At 27.2% G+C, this 17788-nt stretch overlaps 3 protein-coding genes across 4 annotated transcripts in view; 1 reads left to right on the forward strand and 2 right to left on the reverse strand.

The window, feature by feature from the left end:
• The window catches only part of LOC136090227 (uncharacterized), a 1065-nt gene extending 97 nt beyond the window's left edge, over positions 1 to 968 (reverse strand). The window contains exons 1-2 of the mRNA XM_065816431.1: positions 688 to 968; positions 1 to 598 (exon numbers count right to left, since the gene is read on the reverse strand). The exon at positions 1 to 598 is cut by the window's left edge and continues 97 nt beyond it. Of these exons, the coding sequence (XP_065672503.1) occupies positions 1 to 598; positions 688 to 915 (826 nt within the window). The 5' untranslated portion in view covers positions 916 to 968. The remainder of the gene's footprint in view (positions 599 to 687) is intronic.
• The window catches only part of LOC105846316 (mucosa-associated lymphoid tissue lymphoma translocation protein 1), a 60205-nt gene extending 55791 nt beyond the window's left edge, over positions 1 to 4414 (forward strand). For both annotated transcript variants that reach the window (XM_065816429.1, XM_065816430.1), the window contains one exon: positions 3818 to 4414. In XM_065816429.1, the coding sequence (XP_065672501.1) occupies positions 3818 to 3943 (126 nt within the window). In that variant the 3' untranslated portion in view covers positions 3944 to 4414. The remainder of the gene's footprint in view (positions 1 to 3817) is intronic.
• Positions 1043 to 2517, reverse strand: LOC136090369 (uncharacterized). Its single transcript, XM_065816960.1, has 2 exons — positions 2349 to 2517; positions 1043 to 2276 (listed from the first exon to the last, which is right to left on the reverse strand). The coding sequence occupies exons 1-2, from the start codon at positions 2399 to 2401 to the stop codon at positions 1043 to 1045; spliced, it is 1287 nt and encodes a 428-aa protein (XP_065673032.1). The 5' UTR covers positions 2402 to 2517.
• Positions 4415 to 17788: the final 13374 nt, after the last annotated feature.

A 17788-nucleotide genomic window follows, 5' to 3' on the forward strand; every position in this document is an offset into this window, starting at 1 on the left:
AGAAACTAGATTTGCTAGCGGCCTTTTCGTAATCAATTTTTTTTCTACTTTTTCTGTTTTTCTTGTAATTATTTGTAAAGAGAAGGGTGTCCTGCCTTTTCTCCTCGGAATTTGCTCTGTTTATTAGGTCTTGAACTAACTTAATTGCCCTCTCAGAGCAGTCATTAACAACATCAAGTCCCGTGACTGTTGCTCTAAATTCTAGATAAAAATCATTGAATTCCCAAAACTCTGGAGGTATCTTCATCCATTGAGTTTCTGCCTTTCCATGTCTAAGCATGTCAAAAACTAGCCACGAATTGTCTGTTATTAATGGAGCTAAACTAGGAGGCTCATCTTTACTGAAGTTAAGACTTTTCAATACAGATTGGTCCATTATTTGGCGCTCCAAAGGGAAACTGTCAATTGGACATCTTTGTAAACTATACAGTTTCTTGGCCATATCACCACGTTCCCTACATTTTTCGTCTGCGAGGGCGAAAACTACCAAAGTGGGATCCAGATACCAAGTATGTCTGAGAATAGAGCTCACAACAGCCTCGGAGCCATGTAGATTCCATTCCTCAAACCTTTTCATTTGCCAGTAAGCTTTCATATCCTATTAAATAATATTAATAAATATTTTGAATCATTTTATTCAATAACAAGCCCTCTAACTTCTCAATAAAATACTAAAAGACCATATACCTGTGCTGGTGCTAAAGAGCTTAGCTCTGCTTTTAGAAACCACTCTGTATAGAATAGAGAAATGAATAAAACCATACCAGTTATTTCTTCTTTTTCATTGTCAGTGAGGTTTGGGATTTCATTCATTAAAAGATATAATTTTAAATAGTATAAACCTTTTCCCATGAATCTTGAATGGTGAACTGGTCCGGGTAAATGAAATTTAAAGCTATTTGACGATAGAACCATTAAAGTAAGTTCAGCTAGCTCATGGTATTCTTTTCTAACATTTCCATCCTAAAAAGTTTTGTTATATTTTTAATTTGTTACAATTGTTTATTTTAAATATTTAGAATAAATAGAAACAAAATCAAAATTATAATAGCACCTTTTTAAAGATCTTTAAATTGATCACATTATTACAAAACTGAATAGCAGCTAATTTTTGAGTATATATCCATGTTCCAGGTGGTAATAATATTCTTTTCAGTTCCTTAGTTTGATTATCTATATTGTTCCAATTTTTTTTTAGAAATTCAAATAGTTTGTTTTGTGGACCAGAAGTTTTGCTGCTAGGGTAAATCTTCCAGAAATGAGTTATGTGCCGCTCAATTACATGATGCCTACATGCAATCAGCAACAATGGGCATTGAATTTGACGAACTAATCTCATGCAAGTACCTTGCCAAACACCTGTATTTGCTGAAGTTGTGTCAAAGCAGATACATTTAACTTTATCTTCTAATCCAAAAAACTCCATTAATTCAAAAATAGCTTGCTTTTGATTATCCCCTGAACTAGACTCTATTGGAGGAATGCCAAGTAGTTCTGTTTTCCCATCAATTCTTACCAAAACTGCAATTCTATCTTTTCTTAATTGCTTTCCGGCCGTCAATTCATTGACTATTTTTCCATCAAAGTGTATGGTCATTAGTGAGTCTGATGAAACTACAGCGTTTTTTATATATTCCCTTATTTCTTTTGCTCCGGCAGATATTATGTTCTCTGCAGCTCTGTAAGATGTGGATTTAGAACACTTGAAGTTTGCTACAGAACCACCAGCCATGACAATAACACTACTAATCAAAGCTGTATGTTGGTGGGGTGTTATACCCTCCCCAACTGCTGTATGAGCAGTAGATTCAAGTATATTTTTAGGAAGAAGAACAGAATTTTGAATATTAGGAATCTTGTTACAATCAAAGTCGATATCTGTTTCCTGGCCTAAATTGTCGCTAGTGTCACTAGAAGAACTTAGATAATCTAAATCATTTGTATCTAACACTACTGATAGCTCTTTTTCTAAATTTGATTTGCTTCTTTTATTTCTTTCAACAGAATACTCATATCTTTTATCTCTACCTCCAAGAAATCCTTTCCTTTCCCCAAGCTGGTCTTTTAAAAAAGCAATATCTTCTTCCTTGTCTTTCACTCTTCTCATTTTATCTTTTAGTATTTCTTCAAACATAACATGAGGGTGTTCTCCAATCCAAAATACTTTATTCATTTGTTCTTCAAATAAATGTCTCTTTTTTACTTCAGCAGGATTTGCTCTGTTTCTTTTATCTTTTAATTTCACCCACTCCTTTAACAATTTCTCAACTTTAATCCTTTAAAAAACAATATTTACTTGTATAAAGGTTTATAGAATAAACTGATTAGAACTCAATGATAAAAATTACCTAAGCTTTTGTATTGTAAGCACTTTAAATCCACCATGTATCCAAGGATCCATCAGTTTAGATAGTATGCAGCAGTCAGACTGATTAAATTTTTAACTAAAAATATTTCATCCAATCTATTACTTCTAGCTTTTTTTTTTGGTGGCATTTTATTAATTTTTTTATTATTTAATCTAAAAAACAAAATTTTATATAAAATATATTTCAATAAAACATATTATTTACTGAAAAGATTTAGAACTTTATTTAAAAAAGCCTAAATAAGTGCTGCGTAAAAATATTTGTTTATGTTAAATATTTATGGATTTTGGGGTTTTGTAAAACTATTTAAAATTTTTATCTATTTTTTTTTAGATAAGAGCCCATTTTATTTAGATTAAATAGGTCTTTACAGACAGAAATATAAAAAAAAAAAATTAAAAATATAAATTTTAAGACTTCCTCCAAACAGTTATAAAAATGGTACAAAACGCTATAAAAATTGCCCCTTTTACCCCCTGGAGGGACCTTTACTTTTTTCCAAAAAAAAAAAAAAAAAAAATCCTTAGTACTAAATCATGGTCTGGGCAGATGATAAGCTAGGGCTCTTTTTTTTTTTCAGACATGACTTTTTTTTGACACACCCTAATATATATATATATATATATATATATATATATATATATATATATATATATATATATATATATATATATATATATATATATATATATATATATATATATATATATATATATATATATATATATATATATATATATATATATATGGAAAAAGAACAAGATAGCCAGATTGCCTTTTTAGATGTACTTATTAAAAAATCCAAATTGTTTTCGACTTCAGTTTATCACAAAAAAATGTATACAGGTCTTTTACAAAAATTTTTTAGTTTTATTCCCTCTTGCTACAAAATTGGACTTGTTCGTTTTTTGATTGAACGTACATTTAAAATTAATAATACTTGGGTTGGTTTTGATAAAGATGTTAAGAATCTATCATTAGTTTTACAAAATAATAAATATCCACAAAAAATTATTGACTCTGAAATTAAATCCTATATTGATAAGAAAATGAACCCATTGTTTCTAACATTGTTAATAGCTTAAATAAAAGGTATTTGAAGCTTCCATACATTGGAATGTACTAATTATACTAAAATAAAAATTTCGAAAATTGTTCATAAATGTTGCAAGAATGTTCTAATAAAATTAATTTTCACTACTAATAAAATACGAGATTGTTTTTGCTTAAAAGAGTCACTTCCTAAACTGCTTAAATCTCATGTTGTCTATGGGAAAGTTCGTCACTTATTAAACAAACTTTACATTATGCTATAAACTTATCTATTTAATTTTACTGTCAGTTAATTTTTTTTTTGACAGTTGGTATATATACATACAATTAAGTATGTATGCATATATATGTTTGTATGTATGTTAAAATGACTTTTCTTTTTAACACTTTTTAAGGGACCTTGTATTATGAAGGTTCGCGTGGAATTTGAGTATAATGATGAAAGATACATATTAACTCAAAAGCTAGTTTATACACCAGAAGAGTTTGGTATCATATCTTTTTTTAACGCTGGATTTTAATCTCTTCAGTTCAAAATTACGTGATCCACTGCTCAAATCGACTTAGTCATTCAACCCACCTCAAGTGACCCGCGTGATTAAAGCACTAAAAACAATTTTTATTTAAACGTAAACTTAGTTTTATGTGTTACAACTTCACAAATTAGTGTAACTTTTTTATTTTATTTTCGAAGACATTTTTATTCAAAACTCAACGTTTTATATTTTAAAATTTTTTTTGAAGTTTTAGAGATATTTTACTGTGATTTTTGTAAATAGTCATGCGACATCAAACTTCAAGCAAATTATTTTTGTAAATGGTCATAAGACATTAAGCAAATATTAATAAATTATGTTAACATACAAACTTTGAATGTACAAAAAATGTCCAATAAAATAGTTTCTATGGTTTTTTTTCATTTATTTTTCAAATTAAATTTTGCATTAAATCTGTAATTTTATAAATTATTTTAATGTATATAATTTTTACAACTTTTTTTCTTATTTATATATTAAATCTAACTTTTAATAAGTTTCAGCTGTAGCCTCCTTTCCTTTCCCTTCCTACTTCCAAAAAAAAATTTATGTGCCAATTTATTTTCTCACCAGTAGTTGTAAACAGAACCCATAACTCCTAAATTCAAAAAGTAAAATTGATGTAAAAGTAAATAAAGTAAAATTGATGAGAAAACTTTTTTTTTAGTTGAAGTGAAATAAGATGTATTTAGCTTTGTTTAAGTTTAACTTCCCAAACCACAAATAACAGGCTTAACTGTACCATCTTTTTCACATTTATATCCAGCAGAACAAGGCTTGCAACTATCTAAAAAGAGAGGCTCTTTGAGAAATAAAAACTTCAAACCCAAAAATGTAAAAAAAATTAATATTTTTATTGCGCTCTTTAATTCAGTTCAAGAAATCCGTTTTATAAATGAAGTTACTAAATATAATTATAAATCTAGATCTTACCCTCTGATTCTCCATTTAACAATTTGTTCGTCGTTTAATGACAATTTGTTTTTGTCGTGAACCATGTGTTAAGTTTAATAAGTTCTTAGTAGTTAGCGGTTGTAAAAAAGACAATGGTTGAGCTAGAAGAATAAAACAGATTGGTCTGCAAAATTAATGCTATCTAATTTTGACAAGACTTTAAGAAGGTCGTTGGCATAAATACAATTAGATGAGGAGCTTGAATAGACTCTTGAGGAACCCAACATTTTATTTTTAGCTGTTTCGATTTGCTATAGTGATCTATAGTAACATTGTTTTCTATTGTCTAAATAGTTAGCAAACCATTTTTATAATTTGATTTTTTATGCCTTATTTTTCCATTTTTTTCAGTAGTATTGCGTGGTCTACTGTGTCAAACGCTTTTATCAGATTAATAAAGACTCTTAATACAAATTTCTCATCATTAAAGGAAGTGCTAATGTCTCATCATTAAAGGAAGTGCTAATGTCTCATCATTAAAGGAAGTGCTAATGTTATTAATGAGATCTAGGATAGCATGTTCCGTTGAATTTTGCGTTTGAACTCTTGAAATATCTCTTTAGTTTAGTCATAACAATTGCTGTTTTATAATTTTTATATACAGCAATTGTTATGCATTTTTTTATATACAGCAATTGTTATGCATTTTTTATATACAGCAATTGTTATGCATCTTTTATATACAGCAATTGTTATGCATTTTTTATATACAGCAATTGTTATGCATTTTTTATATACAGTAATTGTTATGCATTTTTCGAAGGAAAAATTTGAAATTTAATATTTTTCATGAGTACTACGGAAAGGTATTTATTGTTTAGGACAGATGCAGGTAACATCCTGCTCGCTGGCCGGATCCGGCCTGCAAGACATTTTGCAAAACCTAATTAAAAAGTTTTGTGCATCTTGTAGTCTGAATTAGAATTAATGTTTTAGTTGTTATTTATAAAAACAATATTTTTATGCACTTTGGATTTCTTGTTGCTAAATGAAGCGTGTTAAAAACCTATAAAATTAAAATGAAAAAAATGTCTGGTTGAGAGGGTTGCCAGTTTCAAGAAAAATAAACTGAAGAATTTTTTTCTAAATTCACAATGTTAAGCCTATTGGTTGCAGCGTGTGCTGTTATATAAAGAAGCACTACTTAACTACTCAACTAAGCATCTTACGCTTCACTCACTGACAGGACAAATAAAAAAACAAAATCCAAGAGTTTTCCGCAAATTTTAAAAAATAGCAGCAAACGTTTGTTAAACAAAGAACACAACTTAATAATGTTGTAAAGCTAGTTATATAGGTAGTTTGAAACAAAGTTGTATAGTTAGTTCTAAATATAGTTTATTCAAAATATAGTTTATTCAAAATATAGTTTATTCAAAATATAGTTTATTCAAAATATAGTTTATTCAAAATATAGTTTATTCAAAATATAGTTTATTTCAAACATAGTTTATTCAAAATATAGTTTACTTAAAATATAGTTTATTTCAAACATAGTTTATTCAAAATATAGTCTATTTAAAATATAGTTAATTTAAAATATAGCTTATTCAAAATACAGTTTATTCAAAATATAGTTTATTTAAAATATAGTTTATTTAAAATATAGTTTATTCAAAATATAGTTTATTCAAAATATAGTTTATTCAAAATATAGTTTACTTAAAATATAGTTTACTTAAAATATAGTTTATTTAAAATATAGTTTATTCAAAATATAGTTTATTTAAAGTATAGTTTATTTAAAATATAGTTTATTTAAAATATAGGTTATTCAAAATATAGTTTATTTAAAATATAGTTTATTAAAAATATAGTTTATTCAAACTATAATTTATTTAAAATATAGTTTATTTAAAATATAGTTTATTCAAAATATAGGTTATTCAAAAGATAGTTTATTTAAAATATAGTTTATTTAAAATATAGTTTATTCAAAATATAGGTTATTCAAAATATAATTTATTTAAAATATAGTTTATTTAAAGTATAGTTTATTCAAAATATAGTTTATTCAAAATATAGTTTATTCAAAATATAGTTTATTCAAAATATAGTTTATTCAAAATATAATTTATTCAAAATATAATTTATTTAAAATATATTTTATTTAAAGTATAGCTAATTTAAAATATAGTTTATTTAAAATATAGTTTATTCAAAGTATAGTTTATTCAAAATATATTTAATTCAAAATATAGTTAGTTCAAAATTCATTAAAACCGAAAGAAGAATTTGTTAAGGAGTGTATGTTAAAAGTTTGCAGTGTTTTGTTTCCTGAAAAGAAAAATGAATTTAAAAAAATTAGTTTGTCAAGACGAGTTATTGTCTGACGTATAGAAATGATGGCTAATGATATTAAAACAAAATTGACTGACTGTATGGCTGGTTTTGAACCTTTTTCCATAGCATTAGACGAGCATTATAGCATTAGAAGATTTCATAGAATTAGACAAGAGCACTAAAATGTCCGACACAGCTCAAATGGCTATTTTTATTTGAGGTATTGATAAAAAGTTAATGATAAACTGTTACCGATGAATTGCTTGCTTTACAGCCGCTAAAAGGAACCACTAGAGGAGAGGACATTTTTGATAAAGTTCAAAAGGTGTTCACAAGTTTTGGCTTGCCATGGTCAAAATTAGTTTGAGTATGCAAGTCGTTTTTGAATGAAATGTCAACCAAATATGACAGCGTAACATATTATTGTGAAGTCAGATGGCTAAGCAAAGGTAAAATGCTGACATAATTTTACGAGAGGATAAATGAGATTGCAGATTTTATGCAAATAAAGGACCATGAAAAATAAACCACCTAAAATGAGATAATAAAGAGTAATGAGATAAACTGAAATGAGTGACCCAAAATGGATATATGACTTTTCTGCTCCACTCTTAAACTCCTAAATATTCACTCCTAAAATCTTAATTTAAAGACGAGTTGTGCGATTTCTACAAAAAATACCTCAAAGAAAATTCGCAAAAACATTGATTTGTGCGTTTGGCAATACTTATAAATGCAAACAGATTTTTCAATGATGAAAGTTAATAAATCAAAACATCATAGAATGACGATAACTTGGAAAATTCTTTACGTCTTTTTATTAGTTTCCGAAATCCAAGTTCATTGGTTTCAGTATTGCTATTCAATTTTTGTAGTTTGTAACAATTCCAAATTTCAAGACTTAATTATAATATTGCACCTATTTTTTCATTTGATTTTGTTATTTTAACAAATTGTATTATAATAAAAATATCTTATTATTTCATGTCTGATATCGTTAAAAATTATTACTTACTGGTTTAAAACATTACTTTAAAATGCATTACTTTTAGTCGCAGCACCCAAACGTATTTGCACATTAAAGTTTGTCCCACAACATGTCAAAGGTTGCCCGTATCTAGTTTAGAAGCACAATTTAAGCGTCCCATATGCCTGCCTACCTTAATTTTAGTATTTGAGTTATCTTTTCACTTTGCAATGTGTTTTGGGTTTCATGTTTTTGGAATTTACTTTGACTAAAGTTTTCTTTTATTGTAAAGAACATGGTTTATACATTAGAAAATGTATCGTTTATTCAATTAAAATAAAGATATGCATAAAAGTTACTTTATTTTGCCAAAATACATACAAAACACTTTCCACTTTTCACAAAACACTTTTCATGTTTTTTAAAAACTACTGATAGAGAAAAATAGTGTTTTATAAAAATAAGCGTTTTATATAAATTAAGTGCTTGTTCTCTAAATCATAGTGTTATAATTCAGACACTTGCTTATTAAAAATTTTTAAATAATTACTTTCAAATGGTTTTAGGTGGTAGAGAGAAGTAATATAAACATATTTTGTTTGCATTCGAACAAGTCAAGTGTTTCCAGGTTCATTTAAAACTTTAGATTTGATTTTCTCAGTTCAGAAAAATATGGAGTTAGAAAAAAATAGTTCTAATCTCACGAGATGCTAATGGCTTATTTATTATGTTATCCCTTATCGGTTTATTCGCAGATATTATTCTTTTGATGTTAAACGCGGAAAACTTGCAGACTTTAAGAGACTTTTAAGATTAAAAATATCATAACTTGCAGAATAGGGTTATGATATTTTTAATCTTTTTTTAGTTTTAACACGGCCCTAGCACAACATAAGGAGCAATAGTGTTAAAATGAGACATATAGTAAGTTACGAAAAACCTTATCAGGACACACATAGAGGTATTACAATTATTGGAAGGTATCACCTTCTTGCAAAAGATAAAAAAAAATCGAGAATTGTCAGAATTAAAGTGGTAGCTGATGAATTGAAGAAACTGTGAAAAAGTTCAATTTTCCACTCACAACAGAAAAATCAATAGTGTGTAAGGTTAGTGCATCAATGAAAAAAAATATGCAACTTTTTATAGTACCATAAGGTTTGCATTCAAGTTAAGTTTGCAAATGTGTTTGATATTACAAAAATAGATGGCATCTGGTCGGCTACTGAAGATAAAAAATTTTATGAAGTGCAGATTAAATCACAAGCAGAAGTTGGCTATGCAACAATAATACAAGTTAAAGTGCATCCACCAAAAGCAGATTAAGGAAATAACTCAAGCAATAGTGCATGTAATCTTCATTTTTTAAAATAGAAATGTAGAATCTGAAATTGTTTCCAATATACCAAAGTATCGAGAAACTCCTGATAATGATACCAATTACTTTATTTACACTGTTAAACCACTTGCTAAAAAAAGTAGGGCTAAGCAATATTCTTTCTTTTTATTTTCTTTTATACTTTTTATACATATTTATTTTACAATTACAAAGTATTGACAAGTAACCAGTCACATATTGGCGATAAAGATATACAAATATAAATATCATAAACATAGTTCGAAATATACAGAGTAAATAAAAATATAGTTGCATACAACTGCCAGACTTGATTAAAATAAATACCAGTTACAACAATTTCATTATAGTTTTAAATTCCTTATAGTTGTTTAATTTGATTTTTGAAGATTTTAGTTTTATTTTCAGAGAATGTTCGTTGTTTAAGTTTAATAGTGATTCTGGAAACTAATTTGTTAAATAAATAGAGACCACGATATGTAATTGAGAATTTTGAGACCCTTGTTATTTCAAACGGTATCTTAAAGTTGCCTATTGCTCTTGTATTGTATTTATATTGTTTTTAAAAAAGTGTGCTGTAAATGTTCTGCAACCAGACTGAGTTTATATTTAAACATGAAAATTATAGTTTGAAAAAAATTTATTTAAAATATATTTAGTGGGTTCATTTGTTCCAGTAAAGGTTGAGCATGAGTAAATTTATTTTTATTGTATACTAGTCTTGAAACGTGTTTTTGACGTAAGTAAAGTGGTTCTAATTTAGATTTATGCGTACTGCCCCATGCTATATTGGCATACATTAGGTAGCTATGAATGAATGAAAAGTAGACAAGTTTTTGACTTTTTTTTGACAAAAATGGTCTTGCCTTGTAAAGTAAACCTATTTTCTTAGATATTTTTGTGATTATGTAGTTTATGTGTGGTTTCCAGGCGATGTGTTCATCACTTGGAACTCCTAAAAACTTTGTATTCAGAGCTCTTTTGATGGTTATATTTTCTATATTAATTTTTGGTAGGCTCAGGGGTATTTTTTTAATTTGTTGATTAGAGTGTAATAGTATATACTTAGTTTTTTCTATATTGAATGACAATTTATTTGATTTAAACCATATGTTAATTTTTTTTAGTTCAGCATTTGTTTTTTCAAAGAGGTCTTTGATTGTCTTTGATGAGTAAAATAAGTTTGTATCGTCGGCAAACATTATAGTTTTAAAGATATTAGAGGCGTTTGGAAGATTGTTTATATAAATAAGAAACAAAAGAGGAGCAAGAATAGAACCTTGGGGTACTCCACATTTTTTTTTAGTAAATTTGAGTTGCTTTTTCTACCTATAATAACACACTGTTGTCTGTTATTAAGGTAGTTTTTAAACCCATTTAAAGCTTGATTTTTTATACCATGGTTTTTCATTTTTGTTAGTAAAATCTCATGGTTGACGGTGTCAAATGCCTTTAACAAATCAATAAAGATCCCTAATGTGAATTTTTTTTTTTAAATGATCTGCTTATCCTATTTGAGTGGTCAAGGATTGCATGCTCAGTTGAGTGTAGCTTTTGAAAACCATATTGACCTTAATTGATAATTTTGTTAGCTTTTAAATATTCATTTAATTTATTATAGATTATTTGTTCTAGAAGTTTTGAGAATACCGAAAGGATTGAGATTGGTCTATAATTGTTTAAAGAATTGGTTTCTCCTAATTTATTGATTGGCATAATTTTAGAGATTTTTAGTTTATCAGTTACAATACCTGTTGTAACTGATGAATTAAATACTTGGTAAATTAGATTACGTATCTCCTCAGGAACACTACTTTGCAAGAGATGTCATCGATCCCTGGGGACTTGATTTTAAGCGATTTTATAGCTATTTCAAGTTCGTCTTGATTTATTTCATTGACATTTCAAGAGCGGTGTGAGCCTGTTTAGTAACTTTTAAATGTATTATTTAGGCATTGAATTTTTGATGCAAGATCAGCACTAATGTTGGCAAAGTAGTTGTTAAATTCATTGGAAATATCTCGCTTGTTGTTTGATTCACTTTCATTAATTTTTACTCTGGAAGCCATTTTGTTAAAATTAATATTACTTTTACCTATTATTTCCTTCATAATGTCTTTTTTAAGTCTCCATTGAGTTTTTGCATTTGATTAGAATAATCTAAGTATTTATGTTTTTGTTTTTTATTTTTTCAAATAGGGTTTTGTATTCTTGTAAGGAATAGGTTCGCTAGACTTCTATTTTTTAAATATTTTACGCATAGTTTTTGTTTTTGTTTTGAGGATTTTTCTTATTTCTTTTGTTGGACAATTTAAATATTTTGCTTTTATTTCTTTTTCTTGAATTGGAAAACTTTTGTTATATTGTAGGATAAATAAATTTATAAAGTTAATGTACGCAGAGTTTGTGTTTCCTAGGTTACATGCTTGGTAGACCTTTTGCCAATTTGTTAGTAGTAGTAGTAGTAATTTCATTTATTTCGCCGTTAAGAATATATACAACGTACAAATATAACAAAAGGAACAAGGAGCAAGAAGAAGGCATCAGTTAGCCTTATCACCGAGCCCCATTACAATCGTATTTTTTAAGTTCGTAAAATATTAAAATTTTTTACAAAACGTCAAGTATAAGAAGTTAAGAAACAAAAAAATACTAAAAAATTAAAAGTAAACCTAGTTAAGAAAGATATGAAATCTATAAACATATATGTATATACATACACACATACGCACATGACACATACACACATACATATATATACATGTTGCCTCGTATTGTCGTTTTTATAATAAAATGAATAAAATTCCATCCACAACAACATAAAATATATAAAAGTGTCAAAAATAAAATAAATATAAGATAATTTACAAAAAGATACTGCATGTTTAGATTAAATGAAACAAAACAATAAAACTTTTTAAACTTCAAGACTAAATATTCAAAAGTAAACATTTTTAAAGAAGTGTGATAAAGACATTGATATTCTTAATAATAATAGTTGATCTTCTTATTATTTTTTAGTTTTTTGGTAGTTCACATGTTAAAGTCGTTTAAGTTAATGTATCATCATAAATTTATTTTGAAAACCTCTAAAAAGACTGGCAATATTTAGAATATTAAAATCCATATTTACTAAATGATATTTTAAATTAGCTTTGAATTGCGTAAGTGTTTGTTTTTTATTATGAACAATCTGTTTAAAACTTTTCCATAAAAAAGGTCCTCGATACTGAATAGAATAAGAACATAACTTTAGATTAAATTTTGGAGTTACAAAATTGTTTCCGGAAAATCTGGTGGGGTATTTATGGCATATTTTACTAAACTATTGATTAAATATTGTTGGAGATGTTTTATTTTATACATGAATTGTAAGACTAAATATATATTAATTTTGTACACGTTTAATGATCCAAGTTTACTTAGAAGTGGCTCGCAAGACACATTTCTTGTTGCTCCAAATACAATTCGGCAAGCATGTTTTTGTTTTGAATAAATTTTTTTCAACTTTGTGTAATTTATGCTTGCCCATACAATATTTCCGTAAGTTAAATAACTATGTATAAAAGAAAAATATAAATTTTTTAAAGACCTAATGGCTTTGCTTTATACATTATTGCAATATTTCTCAAAAGTTTTCTTTCAAGAGAGCTTATGTGAATCTTCCAAGATAAATTTTCATCTAAAATAACACCTAAGAAGTTTACAAATGTTTGTCTAGTAATATTTATTTTATTTATTTTCAGATCCGGTAATTTTAGGGGAAGATAATCCATTTTATTTTGTTTATGAAATAGTATATACTTAGTTTTTGTTACGTTAAGCGATAGTTTATTACATGTAAACCATTCGTTTACTTTCTTTAACTCTTCATTAACCACTGTAAAAAGCGTTTTAATATCCCTATGTGAATAAAACAGGTTGGAGTCATCCGCAATTAAAATAAAATTTAATAAGTTTGATGTAAAAGATAAATCATTTAAATAAAGTGAAAATAATAGCGGTCCTAAAATCGAGCCTTGAGGAACTCCGCATGTCAATATATTTTTGGACATTCTACCTGTTTCATATTGTATAAACTGTTTTCTGCTTGATAGATATTCTTTGAACCAACGTAAGTTATTGTTTTTTATTCCATAATGTTCAAGTTTTTTAAGAAGAATGACATGATTGACGGTGTCAAAGGCCTTAGACAGAACAATCATCATTAAAGGTCAAACAATCATCATTAAAGGCATTTGTTACATGGGTTACTAGCTCGGTCAAAGCTTGATCGGTTGAGTGAGTTTTTTTTAAACCAAATTGCTTGTTGAACAACATGTTGTTTATCGTTAAGTAGCTGTTAAGCCTATTATACATTATTATACATTATTATACATTATGCGTTTGAATAACTTAGAAAAGCATGGTAGAACCGATATTGGTCTATATAATTTGAAGTATTTGTGTCATCACCAGATTTAAAAATAGGTGAGACTCGTGCAATTTTTAGTTTTTCTGGAACAGTACCATATTTAATAGAAAGATCAAAAATGTGATATAGAGAGGATTCTATAATATTAAAAACTGATTTTACAACATGCACGCTAATTTGATCAAAACCTGCACTAGTGTTGTTTTTAAAAGACTATCTAGAGCAAATCGCAACTCATAAATATCTAGTTTAGATTCATCCATTACTTTATCATTGGTTTCTAAATATAAATCATATGAAGAAGAACTTGACGGAATTTTATCAGCTAAGTTAGCCCAATATTAAGAAAGAAGCTGTTCAAATTTTCAGCAATTATTGCGTTATCGTATATTAATTTACCATCTACTAAAATTTTTTTGGGCAGATTAGTTTTTTCATAATTTTTTTAGTTGCCAATAATTTCTTTAATTGCGTTTCGCATATTTTAGTGTTTCGTTGTACGTTTTTTCTAACAACTTTGAGTAATAAAGTTTTTTGGAGTTTTTTGGAGTTTTTTCAAATATATTTTTATAATGTTTATAGTTTGTTTCATTTTTATATGTTTTATTTTTTAAGAACTTTTCATACAACTTTTTTTTTTTCTTCGAGGATTTTAGTAGGCCCTTAGACATCCAAGGACATAGAAGCGACTTGGTATTTATAACAATTTTCTTCTCAGGAAACGCATTTTGATACTGATTACAAAAATGATGAAGAAAAGGTTCGTAGGCATTGTTTGCCTCACTTAATTTCAGTATAAGGTCCCAATCAATTTTATATTTTAAAAGGTCTTGGAATTATTGTAAGGAGTTTTCATTGATCTGCCCTTTGTATATAATAGTTTTTGAAGGCTTATTGTTAGTTGTGATATTTTTAGTAATTAGAAAAGTAGCAAAATGATCTGATAAGTCTGTCTTAATTATACCAGTATAAATAGGGTTTTTATAAAAATTGTTGGTGATTATATTGTCTAGTAGTGTAGAAAAGTTTTTAGTTATTCTGGTTGGCTTATTTATTATTGAACAATATTATGTTGAAGAAGAATATCTTTAAAATATTTAATGTTATTTGAAGCATGTCAAGTCCAAATTGATGTCTCCGACTATGTATACATGCTTTCGTTCTTTATTGACTTAAGTTAAAAATGTATTTAAAAGAGTTTTAAACACTTTTAAATTGCCAGCTGGTTTCCTATAAGTATTATTAATTATAATATTTTTTGTGGTTTTATTAACAATTTCAATGCATAATGACTCACAATCTGTTTCATTAACGCTTAGGTCGTAACGTGGGACAAGGTTAATTGAATTGCGAACAAAAATACTAACGCCTCCGCCGCAATATTTTTTCCGCGGTTGATGAATTGACGTGTAATTAATTAATTCAAAATGTAAATTTTGTTCATCGTATTTGCACCACGTTTCTGTTATGCAAATAATGCTAAACTTGTGTTTTATTTCATCCAAGAAAAGTTTTAAGTTTTCAAAATTTTTATTTAGACTTCTGAGGTTAATGTTTAATATTGAAAATGCTTCTTTTTTTTTTTTAAATATTGTGCAGATTCCCAAACCGTGTAGTATTTACTTTCAAGACTAAATTTGTCGAAACAATTTGTATCAGTATCATTATCAATAAGATTATCAAAAGAAAATTTAAATTCATGGCGTTGCTCCATTTAAGATATAAATAAAGATAAACTATTAATTATAAAAGATAAAAATAAAAAATTACTTATTTAGCCTTCAGATTAAACTCTTTTACTATTAGCTTCTCGTACTTTATAACGGCATATTTTCCAGCATTACGCGAAATCTTCATTTTTTTCTCTTAATTCACGTCTTATTTTGCTTGTTTCGTATGAAAAATCTTCATTGGTAAAAATGCCTGTTCCTTTATGCATCTTTGCAAGTTTAAAAATGTTCTTTTTGTCTTTATAATTCAGCAATTTAACTATGATAGTTCTTTTGATTTAGCAATTTATTTATGATAGTATTTGGTTTCTCTGTGATAGTTTCGATACGGTGCGCTCTTTCAATAACTATGTTACTTATTTTTAACTGTTTGTTTAAAATACGTTGGATTTTTTTGTTCAGCCTGTTCCCATGTTTCTTTTTCATTTTCTTGTACACCGACTATTCTAATATTGTTTCGTCTATTTCTATCTTCTAACTTTCTCATACTTTCTTTTAATCCATCGCTTAATTTGTTTGCTTCGTTCTGCATCGATTTTAAATGTACTGTCTGGTTTAAAACTGTTGAAATTTCTGTATTTATTAACTTTTTTAGTTCCTTTTCAAGATTTATAACTTTTTTATTAATTAAAGTATCTTGTGTAAACTTGATACTTTTTTCTAAATCTTTCACGTGTTGATGTATTTCTTAATGCTTTTTTTTGACAAACGAAATACGGTAAAGTAAAATCTTGTCCATTTTGTCACTTTGAATTGCTGCATTTCCTGAAATAATTTTTATGAGCGAACTTTCTTGCGATTTAAATTTCTCCTCCATTATATTTTCAATTTCTTTTTTGCTTGCAATTTGTAAAAAAAAAAATTTTTAATAAAAATATTCAATGCTTTTTCTTTCAAAAACTTAAAAAAAGAGTATTTTTAAGTTTTTGAAAGAAAGAAAAAGCATTGAATATTTTTTCTTTTTTTCTTTTAATTCTTAAGCTGCAAAAACACGTTTGTTCATGAAGAAATCATGCAGCAAAAAAAAATTGTTGCATATAGCAAGATTTTGCCGATAGCAAGTCCTTAAATTTTTGCCTTGTTGTCGATAGCAAGTCCTTAAATTTTTGAGTAGACGTTTCATCGATAATTCTTTTATAACATAAGATTTTTGAATTATTAATTTTTGTGGAATTTTGTGACAAAGAGAAGTATATTGGAAAGTGATCTGAAATATCTGTTTTATTATTCCTAATTTTAGAGAAGTATCTTGTATTGAGTTTGTTAATATATTATCAACAGCAGTAATAGATTTGGAAGTTACCCTGGTAGGTTTGTTGATAAGGGTAAAAATATTAAGTTGAAACATGTCGTCAAAGAAATTTTTAGTAATCGCATGCTCGTTGTACGTTAAAACATTTATGTTTATATCTCCAATAATGAATAAATTTTTCTGTTCTCTATTTTTTGTAATTATATGTTTCATATAATTCAAAAATTTACAAGTATCACCATCAGGTGGTCTATAGCACGTAGAAACTAGAAAGTTCTTTGAGGCAGTGTTAGTAACTTCCATTGTGAGGACCTCACTATCGCCATCAGAGTTTGAAAGATCAGAGTTTAAAATTTTGTACCAATTTCAAAGATATTCAAGCGCAGCGTTTCAAAGTCTATTGTTTCATTAGCCATAATGATTTTTTAGTAAATAAAAACTTGTTAGAAAATACGCTCGCTTAAAACATTAATTTTTAAAAATCTCTGCAAAAAATTTTATCAAATTTAATAATGGCGTACTTACCAGCTTTACGAAGTCGTTTAACTTCCTCCCAAAGTTTCTTTTGATATTTTATTGTTTCTTTCGCGTAGATTTCATTTACATAATGTCCAGTCTCTCTTAATTTTTTTGCGTTGTTGAGAAATTTAGTTTTATCTATATAATTCAGGAGTTTAAAGATAACTGTTCTTGGTAACTTATCATTTCTTGCATTTCCAATACGATGGGCTCTTTCAGCCCCTGCTGCCCACCCGGTTGCTACGGGCCAGTTCTTGAAAATTCAAGCTCCATTTAATTTCGTAAGTTTTTTTCCTTCAATGATACCATCTTTTGAATTGCTTTCTTTTGCTTCATATTCAAGTTTGTCGAGTC

Source organism: Hydra vulgaris, chromosome 13 (assembly GCF_038396675.1).
Source record: "Hydra vulgaris chromosome 13, alternate assembly HydraT2T_AEP".
NCBI classification, from domain to species: Eukaryota; Metazoa; Cnidaria; class Hydrozoa; order Anthoathecata; family Hydridae; genus Hydra; species Hydra vulgaris.